At 54.0% G+C, this 12,550-nt stretch overlaps 1 protein-coding gene across 2 annotated transcripts in view; it reads right to left on the bottom strand.

Moving 5' to 3' along the window:
• The window catches only part of Pemt (phosphatidylethanolamine N-methyltransferase), a 77,160-nt gene that overhangs the window by 259 nt on the left and 64,351 nt on the right, over positions 1-12,550 (bottom strand). For both annotated transcript variants that reach the window (XM_041665029.1, XM_041665028.1), the window contains 3 exons: positions 6,130-6,275; positions 3,069-3,180; positions 327-401 (listed from right to left, as the gene is read on the bottom strand). In XM_041665029.1, the coding sequence (XP_041520963.1) occupies positions 327-401; positions 3,069-3,180; positions 6,130-6,275 (333 nt within the window). The remainder of the gene's footprint in view (positions 1-326; positions 402-3,068; positions 3,181-6,129; positions 6,276-12,550) is intronic.

Genomic DNA, 12,550 nt, shown 5'->3' with positions numbered 1-12,550 from the left:
TGTGGACAGGAAAAGGCTCCAGGGGGCCGTTCCGGGACTCTACTGCACCCCAGCAGCGAACCTGCTCCACCAGTGACGAGAGGATCCACATTCCCAGTGTCTCCCAGAGGCTTCAAAGAGCAAGAGGAGCCTGGAGGGACCAACGTCTCCTGCCTGCCTGCCTAGGTCTCAGGTACCAGGCATTGCCCTCTCCACCCCCAGTCTCTTCAGCCAGGCGGGCAGCAGCCTGGTAAAACTTGCCCGGCCACATGAAGCCATTCTAAATGAGAGGCTTGGTCTAACCTGGCCACCACATCCATCTCCCACTCCACCAGGGCTCTACTCACTCCTCATACAGGAGAGCCACCACGTAGACAAGGGCCACCAGCACCGTCAGCAGCAGGCCTGTGGGACTGGCGTGCCTGCAGACAGACACACTATCAGTTGGAAGAATTTAGACACTCCTGCCAACATAGTGGGTGGGTCCTCGGCTGATGCTGGGATCCCTCCGGTGAACTAAGCCTGGAGGTGTCTCTTCCTAAGTGTGATTTTTCTAGAGGTGAGGAAGGACACCTTGTCAGACAGTGCCTGCTGAGACCAAGCCTCAGGGACAGGGAACATTCCCACTGGCCACCGGACAGTGTTCTTAGAAAATAAGTCTCTTGTAAAAAGCCATCCTAGGGCTGCCGTGAGCACATGGCCTCATGGGCAAGTTCTGCCATCTGAGCTCTGCCCGTACAGAGGCGCAGCCCACAGCCACCGTCTGGGGTGGCCCTGGCTATGGTAAGGAGTCTTCACACAGCAAGATCTTCCCCTCAGAGCCAGCAGTCTCACAGTAACCCTCTGCTATGCTCACTCCCTAATGCCCACTTGTACCTCACACTGGTCAGTCTATGTTTCTGTCTGGGAAGGGCAGGGACACAGGACCCCTCCATTGCACAGCGCAGAACTCAGGCCTGCCCCGGGCCCTGCGCTGTTCTTCCAGCACCCTAGCAGTTACAGCCCAGAGGACAGAAGTCCTCAGCAGAATGTACAGAGTGTCTGTTGTGGCTCTCTGCAGGTGACCAGTCTCTGACCTCACTGTGCCGATGAATGCAGACAGCTTGTTAGTGACAGCAGGGAGGAGCCGAGCTTGCCTGCCTCTGGTTTCCAGAAATAGCTGCAGTCGAGCTGCCCCCCAGGCTATTTCTATGGTTACCTCTGGTTCCACTGGCTCCTGTGGGGCCTGGGCTGCTACATCCACTTCAGCAGGAAGGGAACGAACCAGAAAGGACGGGAACAAGCCTCGGGTTACAGGAGAATCTGCTCTGTACCTCATCACACATACCCCAAGGGCAGAGTATGTGTGCCCGACAGGGCCCTCTGCCTTGCTCATTCCCTGATGCTCACTTGGACCTCACACTGGCCAGTCTGAGAGGGGCAGGGACACAGGAGCCCTCACTGCACAGCGCAGAACATCTGTGGGGCTCATGTGCTCTCTCACTCCGACCACCACCTCTGCCACTGCCCCAGGCCCTGAGCTCAACTTCGCCCTCAACTCTCAGCTCTCAGAGTGCGCCTCCCCCTATAGGGAACTTAGCTGGGCTCTCAACTAGGACTTTGTCCTTGCTGTCCCTTCCAACTTGGAACTTGGTCTTGATGTCTGTGTCATGGCCTGAGGGGGACGATGGCCATGTTTCCCCTCTGTCCTGGCTAAATAGGCACTTTGTCCCTAGCCAGGGTTCAGCTGTGGTTCTGACTACATGAGGTTCTGTGGGTCAGGGAAGACCTTGGAAGATGGCTGATGATTGAAACCTTGGTCTTGGTGTGTTGAGAGCCCTCAACACCAAGCTGGCAGTGAGCATGACCCTACAGCTCACTACCGACACACGAAAAGCAAGCAGACCTGCAGGGATAGGCTTTGGAGCCAGGGACTTAAGCACCAAGGCCATCTCTGCCCCAGGTTTACTATACGGTCTGAGGTGAACTCAGTCTTCAGCCTCAGTTTCCCCACTGTGGCCTCATTGGTCTTGACCTGCTGTCATGATTCCTAAATGAAGCAAATCTTTAATTGTCTACAACAGTCACTGCAGTGACCCCAACCAAAGGCTTGTGGGAGACTCTGAAAGAACTTCCCCTGCGTTCATCCAAGGCACTGGGGTGGGTGACAGTGCCCCCAAGGGCTCTGGGGGACAGTTCCCCAGCAGTAGTGAGGTGCTGTGAACAAACACCCCTCCTCCTGACTCGGCTAGCAACACCAGGCCCATGGTAAACATACATTTGAAGCCCTGTTAGGAGGTGGAGATAAGGGCACGAAGAACAGTCCTGTCAGCTGCTTCCCTGACACCCCCAGAAAACCTGGCCACTCACTGTCACCTTGGCCCAGCTTGATTTCCTAACAACTCAGGGTAGACAAGGCAGTCCCGCTGGCGGATGATCACCCAGAGCCCAGGGTCAAGGAGACCAGAGCCCAGAGTCCTCCACTCCTTGTTGTAGGACTGGAGAAAGAGGGGCCCAGGGCCTGTGTCTCTTGCCCTGTCTCCTAGGGAGTCATATGTAGGAACGAGACTTGAGAAGCAGGAGCCAGGCTGTGGGAGGCCTACTGGGTCAGCGTCTGCGGCCAAGTAAAGGTGTATCTCTAGTCAGCCCTCAGGTGAAGGCTCCGTCCCCAGTGTGCTGGGCCTCATCTTAGCAGTGTGCATCAAGGCCCTCTGGAGGCAGCTGTCACAGCTACCACAGGCCTCAGAACCCTGGCCTGGCCACTCCAAGCTTGGAGTGACCTTCACTCTTGGGCACTCTGGTGACACAGAGGGACATGTGTACGGCTCTGCCAAAAGAGAGGAGACAGGCCACTGGTCACTGACTCCAGCACGTGGCACTGGAAGCCTAGAGGCAGGAAGGACTTTCTGGAGGAGGCGACGCCATCAGTTGGGTTTGGAAGAATGGACTAGGGATGGAGGCAGGCTGGCTCCTGTCGGAAGGGACAACATCATGCAGTGTGGGAGAGGAACTATGTGTTCTGGAAGATCAGGAGGTGGCAGGGCGAGAGGGTAGAAGGGGGTAAAGTTTGGGTCTGGACACCTAGGGTCCTCAGGGCACCAAGTACTCACATAAGTGCCCAGCCTAGGTAGTTGGCTGTACTCCCCCAGTACATGGGGTTGTCCAGCACGTTGAAGGGAAATGTGGTCACTCTGGCCTCCTTGAGGATCCCAAAGTAGTCACCTGTGGATGAGACAGGATAGGAGATGAGGGTCACTTAGCCATCTGCATCCTTGGCCACACTATTACTGGAGGAAATTCCAGTGAGCCTTGGAAGAGCTGCACATGAGGTGGGAGCCCTGTGCCCCAGGAGGCCCCCAGTTAGTGGTGGGGTCAGAGCCCACAGCTACAGGATCAAAGCCTTCCCGCCAGCTCTGCCTTCCCTGCCAGCTCATGAGTGAGCTGGGCACTGAGCTTCCCAGCTTGGTCCTCTTCTGAGCCCCAGACACTGGTCTCCCCCTTCTCCCCACCAGGAGGCTCTGTGTTTGCCTGTCCCTCTCTTGAGAAGCCTGACCCAGTCTGTAGAGAGCTCCCTCCTGGGGCCTCCCTCCCTCCTTCAGAGCCCCTTCCCAGCGGTATCTTCAGAGTATTGGCCCTCCTTCATCTGCCTGGCTCTTCCTCTTCCCACCCTGGCTGCCTCCCCCTTGCACCTCCTAAGTCTCAGTCTTCCTCTTGGGGTGCCGGATGGTAGGGTGTGTGCTGATTAGCTTTGTTAGCTTGACACAAACTAGAGTCACCTGGGAGGAGGGAACCTTCACTAAGAAATTGGCTCCATGAGATTGGCTTGTGGGCATGGCTGTGGGGCTTTTTCTTCATTAATGATTTATGTGGGAGGGCCAAGGCCCAGCTCAGTGTGGGTGGTGCCATCCCTGAGTAGGTGGTCCTGGGTCGTATGAAAAAGGTAGCTGAGCAAGCCATGGAAAGCCAGCCAGCAAGCCACACTCCTCCATAGTCTACTTCAGTTCCTGCCTTAATTTCCAGCCTTTGTTTCCATCAGCAATGGACGGTAATGTGTAAGCCAGCTACAGCCCTCCTTCCCAGGTTGCTTTTGTTCATGGTGTTTATCGCAGCAACACACTGGGACAGGTTAGCTGTGGCTCCAGCCTGCCCTCCCCGTACCCCCTGTCACTCTGGGGGTCAGCCTGGGGGAGATCACCAGATAGCCAGTCACTTATCCACCTAACCAGGCCACTCTCACAGAGCAAGGCTTCTGGCTCAGATGTCTACATGGTGTCTCCACTGTGCCAGGGCATCCTTTCCCAGCAGCCTCTCCTTTGTCCCCCATTAGACCAGAAAGACAATGCAGCTCCATCCCAGGCAGAAAGTAGGGCAGCCAGCCCAACAAGGGGAGCACCTGCAGGAGGGGCCTGGTAGAAATGGTGCTGTCATTGTCAGGGACAAAAGGTACAAGAGTCCAGGAGGCAGCCCGGGGACCACTGGGAGGAAGTAGGAAGCGGGGCAGTGGGGCCTGACGGTAGGTGGCACAGAGACCCGCTCCAGGCTGAGTCACAGGAGAGGGACCATTCTTCTCTACTTCCAAAGCTGGTAGGACCCTCTGCTTTCTAGGCCATTTCTACCAAAAGCCATGTCAGAGTTGCCTGCACCCCTCTGACTCACCATGACTATCCATGGCCCTGACCATCCGTGGTGGTTGCCCATCTGTCTTCCAACATCCGGGGTAGCTCCACAAGCTCCTTCCCTGACTCTCAATCCCTGCAACCCTCCCCACCCCACCCCACCCCTCAGCCCTGCTTACTCTGTCTTCTAGGACTTGATAGTACCTCATCTCTTCCTTAGGTGGTCACAGCCCCTCTTATATGCACAAGTCCTAGGGGGACCCTCCTGCTATTCCCTGCCCCCTATCTCTCTGAGGAGGACCAGTTTCTATGGGGCTCCATCCTCTGGTCTTGGCCCCACCATTCCCTACCCCCAGCTCTTTGTTGCTGAGACCCTTTCCAAGGCTCCTACCTCCTTGGGAGGTCAGGAGTCAGGGTCTCTACGAGCTCCCTAACCCTGTCCCAACTGCCACAGCTCTCCTGCAGCCTCCACGCTGACCTGCTCATCTCCAACTTGCACCCTGCTTCCCCTCTTCCCAGGCTGGCCTCACTCTTTCAGGATGGCTCCTGGCATCTCCTGCCTGAGCAGCAAACGCTGAGCCACCGGGGGCAGCACTAGGAGTCCTAGCTCATATGCTTCTTGGTCCCTCATGCACGGTCACTCCTAAACACACAATTCAGAGCTCCAGGTCTGCTGCGGGGCAGCCTGGCCTGGGCAGAGGCCAGGCCAATATGTCTGTCCTGGAAGGCTAGGTGACAGTAGGGCTTTGAAGACCACCAGAGACCAAATTTGGTGGCCCCTGTGCAGAGCCAGCTCTCTTGTCGCTGTGCTAGCCCCAGAGACATCTTGGTAGCTGGAATGGGCACTTTGTAGATGGGGCCACTGCCTTCCCTCCATCAACATTCTGAAGGCCCCCTTATCACAGTTTCTTCTGTGAAAGTCTTTCTTGAGCTTGCCCTCTCTTGCTTTCAAGATGATGGAAGTCACTGTTGTCATGAGTTGAAGTTTCTGGCCAGACCTGACCACTTTGGGTTCCCAGGACCAAAGTACCAGAGCCCCAGGGAGTGGAAGATGGAGGAGAGACCACATCCCTCTGCCCTTCACCCATCCTGGGCCTGTACAAGCTTTGCCTGTACCTACCATATCCAAGATCCTGCCACCTGGTAGCTAAGTGTGCTAAGCAAACCCAAGAGTGGTCATGCAGTAGAGGGTCTTACCCCGTCTGCCCTCACCCAGTCCCAGATGCATTCTGTGCACCCTGTATACCCAGGCAACCTACTACCTCACTCTTCCATGCAAACAAGACTGAGGGCCTTCTTTAAGGGGAGCTGAACTCAGGAGAGAGAGCACTCTGGGACCCATCACCCAGGACTAGGGTCTTTCTTGTCTCCCAGGAAGCAGCTTGGTGTTCTAGAGTCCAATGAGCTGGTAAAACTGAATCTGTCCTAACCACGACAGGCTGGGTCCCCAGGGCTTCTCAAGGCACATCACACAGCAGATGACAATCACAGGACTCTGCTCCTCCCTGCGCCCCAGTGTACCTGCCCAAGGTCACCCCATACCTCAGGGTCTTACCTAGAAAGGTCCCAGTGAACCCCAGTGCAAAGAAGCTGGACAGCACAAATACAATGCCCCCACCCAGGAGCACAAGGCCGAGGAAGTAGGTGGTGTGATTATCCAGGCCTTCCATCTTGGGCTGGCTCACCATGGCCTGTGTGAAGCTGTGGAACAGGACAAGGGCACACAACATGTCATAGCATATACGGCAAGTCTCCTGCCTTTCTCAGAGCTATCAGCCCTGGGGTCAACACGCTCACTGACCACTGAGGCATTACAGGTAGGACTCAGGCTCGGCATGAACTGTGTAGTTCCGTGTCATGAGAGCCACGCAAGACCAAAGACCCAGGCCTGTCAGAGCTTCTTATATCTTCAATGAGAAGTCACAAGTTCTGACATAAATGCAAAATATCATTTATGACTTCATGCACGTTAGCAGGGTTCAGTCCAAGAGCCACCAGTGTGCACACTAAGGCCCTGCCAGCTGGTACTGAGCATGGGGATTAAGTTGATAGGAGAACGGGTACATCTGCAGTACAGGGTACACAGCAAGCCCGGTGCCTGGAGCCTGAGCTTGGCATGGGTTACGTGTGGTGATGGCTACCATTCTCCTTACAAATCTAGGCCTGAGGAAGGCTGTGCCCATGCTGATTTGCTTGCCATAGCCCCTGCCTAGGTCAAGCCAGGCTTGGGCAACTGGCCTAAGTTTCCAGTCCCATCAAAGGCCCTTATGTCCTCCCTCAACTAGGTTTTGTGCTAAGTGACCGCAGGCCCTCTTCACAGGCAAATCTGAGCAGAGGGACTCATGTGAACAATGGCAGTGTCGGTGGGCTTGGAGGCTCGGGTTCTCTGTGGCAACTGGCACAGAAGAGGGTGGAGCGTTTAGGGAAGCAGGTCGGTAACGGGTCCGGGCCTCACCAGGAGGGAGTGTGGGCACTGGCAAGAGGAAGTTCTGAATATAAATGCGGTACAAAAGAATGTGTAAGGCAAGCACTCGTGTACAAACACATTGCCATTCTGTCCACAGTCACAGGCTTAAGAGGAGACACGGAGATTTGCTGTTCACACACAACTGCATATACTTCTCTCTACAGGCTCCCCCAGCCCACTGAACCACCTACCCATCTGTCCACCCACCCACCCACCCATCTGTCTGTCCATCCATGTATCTACCCACTCACGCACTACCCACTCCCCACCCCCCCCATCCATTCATCCCTTCCTCAATCCGTACACATTCCCATCAACAATCCGTCCTTTTTCCTTCCATTCATTAACCTAGTCATTAGAGACCCATCCATCACCCAGGCTCTTTGAGCAGAACATATCCTTCACTTCCTGGAGAAGGTGGTTGCTGTGATGTTATTCCTGGGTCACACCAAACCTAGGCTCATTCGAATTCTCCCCACTGATCTGATGCTCAGCTCTTGGACACAGTCACTTTGGCTGTCAGCACAGGCCAGGAGATGAGAAAGGAGGGAGGACAAGGGTCTGAAACAAGCACCATTGCAGAGGCTGGAAGGTGACCTGCCACCAGCAGTATATGGTGTCAGGGCAAACCCACAGGTGACCTGTGACCAACAATGCACAATGTCAGAGCAAACTCAGCCATCTTCAGCTGCCCTGGTTCAGGGTTCTCCTGCAGCTCCAGGGTGAACTTCTGAGATGGGTTTGCAATTGTAGCTGCCATGGAGCTAGGCGGCATCACTCACACCTAGGGTTGTGAGAGGTTGCTGCACTTACAGCCCACTCTCTGGACAGCACAGTGACTCCTCCACCCTGCAGATCCTGCTGGTGAGGCCATGGAAAATTAGATTCCCAGTCTCAAACCCTTTCTGCTCTCCCTCGCACACACGTGCAGTGGGAAAGACATGTACCAGACCTTCAGGCTGAGTCTTGCGATCTACCTGCAGACACCTGCAGGTAGACACCAGCGATTTCTGACCCAGCTGGGAAGGGAGAAGACTGCAGACAAGGTCCAGAGCCCATAGCAGACACCGCAAAGACTCAGTGCCCCTGTGCCCAAGGATGGTCCACTGTGGCTCTGTTTGCACCACTGGTGGACTTTCCCCAGTGGTTAGGAGAGGAGTAGGGCAGAGAGGCAAAGAGCACCATGGCTCACTTGCTCCAGTCTTTTGAGATGTGTATAGAGGTGGTAGAGAGAGAGAGAGAGTGTGTGTGTGGGGGGGGGGGGTTCATTCTAGCTATTCACTTTCATGTGTCATGAAAGCACCATCCATTCCACAGGGAGAGTTAACTGGAAGCAAATGCCCTGCAGCCACCTCCACAGCAGAGGCTAACAGGAGCCATTTTCCTTCAGAGCAATTCTGCACTGGATGACAGTGAGAGAGATTCATTTCTGCCTCTGGGTTCTATTTTGTATGGAAAATTTTATTTTATTGTGTATGTTTTGCCTGCATGCGTATGTCTGTGCACCACTTGTATGCATGGTGCCTGTGGAAGCCAGAAGTCACATCCCCTGGAACTAGAGTTACAGATGGTCGTGAATCACCATGGTAGGTACTGGGAATTGAACTCAGGTCCTCTAGAAGAACAAAAAGTACTCTTAACCACTGAGCCATCTCTCTAGCCCCTTGAGTTCTAATTTTTAAATTGAATTGAACTTTCCCTCAGCAATGAGATGGAGGGTGCCTGCACTCTGCTCCTCCCAGCAGGCCACCTGAGGTGCGCACAGCTCCAGAGAGGCTCCCTCCTGTCCCTAGGCTTCCGCAGCCTCACCAGTGGGCTGCATTTGCAGGCAGCCATGCACAGGGTGGCCTGAGCTTTCCATCTCAGGCTTCTCTTCACCTGCTCTTCACAGTCCAGCCAGGCCAAGCAAGACCAGGGAAATGAGGCATCTGGTGGGCTTATTTCCTAATACAGCAAATCAACAGCTTATCACATTATTCCCTATACCACCCCCCACGTTCATGGATACCACGCCACACTAACCTAAGCATCTTCCTGGGGTTTCCTGAGCCCAGCAGCATCCAGAGGGTCTCCTATACATGGGAGGAGGGGGCAGCAGTATGGGCTGGAGGCAGGCCACGAGCTGGCCTGTGAACAAGCAGATCCTCAGCCTCACCGTGTGAAAGGCGACACACAGCACTGTCACTCCAGGCTGTGTTGGGGCCTCAGCTGAGAGGACAGATTCAGCTCTACCTGGGTACCTTTCTGGTTGGCTTCCCCTCACCCCCCGACCTTCCTGGAATCCAGAAAACTCAACTCAGACTCCGTCTCTGCTTCTCCAGCCATGCACAGGGACCTCCACTAAGAGACAGCTGGGGAGAAGAGGTTCCAATGGTTCCCTGGTGCCCAGCCTGCTTGGTCACTCATACTACCCAGGAGCCTTTCTTTAGCCTGTGGCCCATGGGAAGACTGCAGCTCAGGCTGCTAAGGGAGGGGTTTCAATGGATGCCTCCCAATCCAGAAGGCTCCCTCCTTACTCAAGACACAGCCAGAACCCAGCCAGGGCCCAGCCAGAGCAAACAGTTCTTTGCTAATCACTTCCTGAGTCTAGACTTAGCCTTTACCTCCAAATAACAAGTTAGCTTATCGGCCCTGGTCTCTTCCCAGACCACCAGCTAGTGCAGGCCAGCTGCTACATCATAAGTCCTAGGGACTCGCCAACCACTTTGGAGTCCTGGCATCACAAGAGGCAGGCTGACTTGGCTCAAGTGCACACGTGTTCTCCTACCATGCTGACACAGTAAGGCACACACCATCTGGGGTCATTGATGTGAAAGTCTCCTCTGTATGCTGTGAATACCACTGGTGAATAAAGAAACTGCCTTGGCCTATTGATAGGGCAAAATAACAGAGCCAGGTGGGGAAAACTAAACTGAATGCTGAGAGAAAGGAGGCGGAGTCAGAGACAAAGATGTCAGAACTTTACCCAAAAGCCACAGCCACATGGCGATACACAGATTAATTAACGGAGACGGGTTAAATTAATATGTAAGAGTTAGTCAATAAGAAGCTAGAGTTAATGGGCCAAGCAGTAATTTTAATTAATACAGTGTCTGTGGTTATTTTGGGTCTGAGCAGTCAAAACGAACCAGTGGTCTCCTACAACAGGGCATTGCATCCCAGACGATGAGGATGAAATTAGAGGAAGCATTCAGAACAAGAGTGGGCATGTAGATTGACAGAGCAGCCCTTGCATGGCAGTATGAAGCCTGGGTTCCATCTCTAGCACCACAAAAAGAAGCAAACATCAGGCTGACCCCTGGAGACCAAGGCAGGCTAGCATGGCAGAGACTGGCAGGAGGTGGTAGCCACCTCTGGGCTCAGGGCTATCATTTGGGATGGGAAAAAGTTTGAGAACCAGAAAGAGGAACCACCAAGTATCACCAAATTGTGTACCAGATAGTAGTTCATGTGTACTTTAACATATACACAGAACACACACATACATATGGGCTACAGTGAGATATTGGGGACTAGATTAGAAGGGTAGGCCAGAGGACTAAGGCCAGGGTCTTTCCAGCTCTCTGCTGGAGTCGAGTGCTTGAGAAGGTGTCTAGTCCAGACACAGAAGCACCCTCCACCCACTCTTGCTGGGGTCACTGCACTAGCTGGGACTTTTTCTATGTGGCCCAAGCTGGCTTTCAACTCCTAGGTTCAATCATTATTCCTGTCTCAGCCTCTCAGTTAACTGGGACCACAGGCATGTACCACGGTGCTCAGCCTACTGTACCATCCGCTGACTCTTCTCATGGTGTCCCTGGCACCACTGTCCTGGCCCTGGTGCCCCAGTAAAGTGCCCTCACATGCAGGCATGCATTCCTATGTGCCCACCCTGGCTTTTGCTTTCCCACCAACACCCTTCAGGAAGTGGCTACCAAAGTTCACAGAGGTAACCTGTTTAAGGTCACCAGCATTAAGGTACCGAGCTGAGGCTGACTGAGGACCTAATCCAGCTGGCTTTGATTCACAATAGAATCCAGAGGTTACTGAGCCAGGGATGGTTGGGACACCTTCCTATCACAGCCAAAGTTACCTTCTATTATGATGGCTGCTGTCAATAAGACAAGGAGTTCATTGCTGGGAGGAGTGCAGAAAAACTGGACCTCTCGTGAGCTGCTGGTGGGATGCAGAATAGAGCAGCCACTGGTGAAAACAGTTCGCCAGGTCCTTAAAGCAGATTCAGAGTGACCCTGTGGTGCAAAATTTCACCCCTTGGAACACACTTGAAGGAACCAAGAAACCCGAATACTTGCACACCATGCCCACAGCTGCACTTCTCAAGGGAGCTGCTAAAAGTGTCACCAGTGCATGGGTGCACAGAACCGCTTAACCCACACAGCAGAATGTCACTAAGTCTTGAAGAGAAAGTTCTGACGTGTGCTCCAGCACGAGGTCATTATGCTGAGTGCACTGAACTGGTTACGCACCCCGAATCCTCCTACACCACGCTCCCAGAGAATGGCATGAGAGACAGACGCTGAGTCGAGGACAAGGGCCAGCATGTGGGAGGGGCCTAGGGCTTAAACGGTATAGGCTGTCAGCTTTGTAAAATAAAAAGGTTCTGGAGATAGGTAGCGACGACAGTTATAAACATAACAAACTGTTTAACATAACTGAACTAAACCCTTGGAAATTAGGAGTGCAGTGTTCCCCTGGACTGTCCTTATCCGGGGCGGGGGGCATTGGTTAAAGCCTTGACTGCTGGTTGGCGGGGACAGTAAGGTCAGGCACATTCCAAGGCCGCTCCTGTGATCCAACCATAGGAATGAGATCCTAGAAGCCTCGGGGTCTGCCGCTCAGCATTTCTGAGCAGTGTCCTACTTCTCTGGGACCACTGCTCTCCAGCTTCCCAGCTGGTGCCGGAGTGTTCCTCGGGCTCTGCAGCTGCACAGGAAGCAGCAGAAAGGGCCCTGCTGAGCCCCAGGTGAGTGGGGGCCTGCTGGGAAGGATTGCTGCTGGTCTCCAGCTCTGCATCTCTGACCCCAATCACCTCTTCCCTAGGGGTCCTATATCATGGGAAGGAAAGCTGAACCCATCTAAAGCCCTGACCCGCCCCCAAGAGTCCTCAGAGAGAGGCAAGGAAGCTAGCCATGTTGCTCATGCCTGTAATCCCAGAACACAGGAGATAGGATTGCTACAAACTCAGGGACAGCCTGGTCTATAAAGTAAGCTCTAGATAGCCTGGGGTACAGAGTGAGACCCTGTCCCCAAACAACAAGCAAACATATCAGATGAGGTTTGGGAAGCCAAGCAGAGCCCAGAGCAGTTAGGCAACCTGCCTACAGCTGGGAGATTTTAAGAGCGAAATCCAGATATCAATTAGGCTTGTCACAGGTGTGACACAAACCGGGCTGATCCAGGTCTGTCAGGAGACCCCATCCTAACAATGATATTTAAGAACAAAATCCAAAAGGATGGAAGGAGGGCCAAGACCCCACAGGACCAAGTAAGAGGTGTGCCTAGGAAGGAC

The sequence above is a fragment of the Microtus oregoni genome, unplaced genomic scaffold, assembly GCF_018167655.1.
Source record: "Microtus oregoni isolate MIOR12 unplaced genomic scaffold, Mior012 000015F_ref0000493, whole genome shotgun sequence".
Taxonomy (NCBI): domain Eukaryota; kingdom Metazoa; phylum Chordata; class Mammalia; order Rodentia; family Cricetidae; genus Microtus; species Microtus oregoni.
The sequence above is the reverse complement of the archived record's forward strand: the minus strand, read 5'-3'. Positions and strand labels throughout refer to the sequence as shown.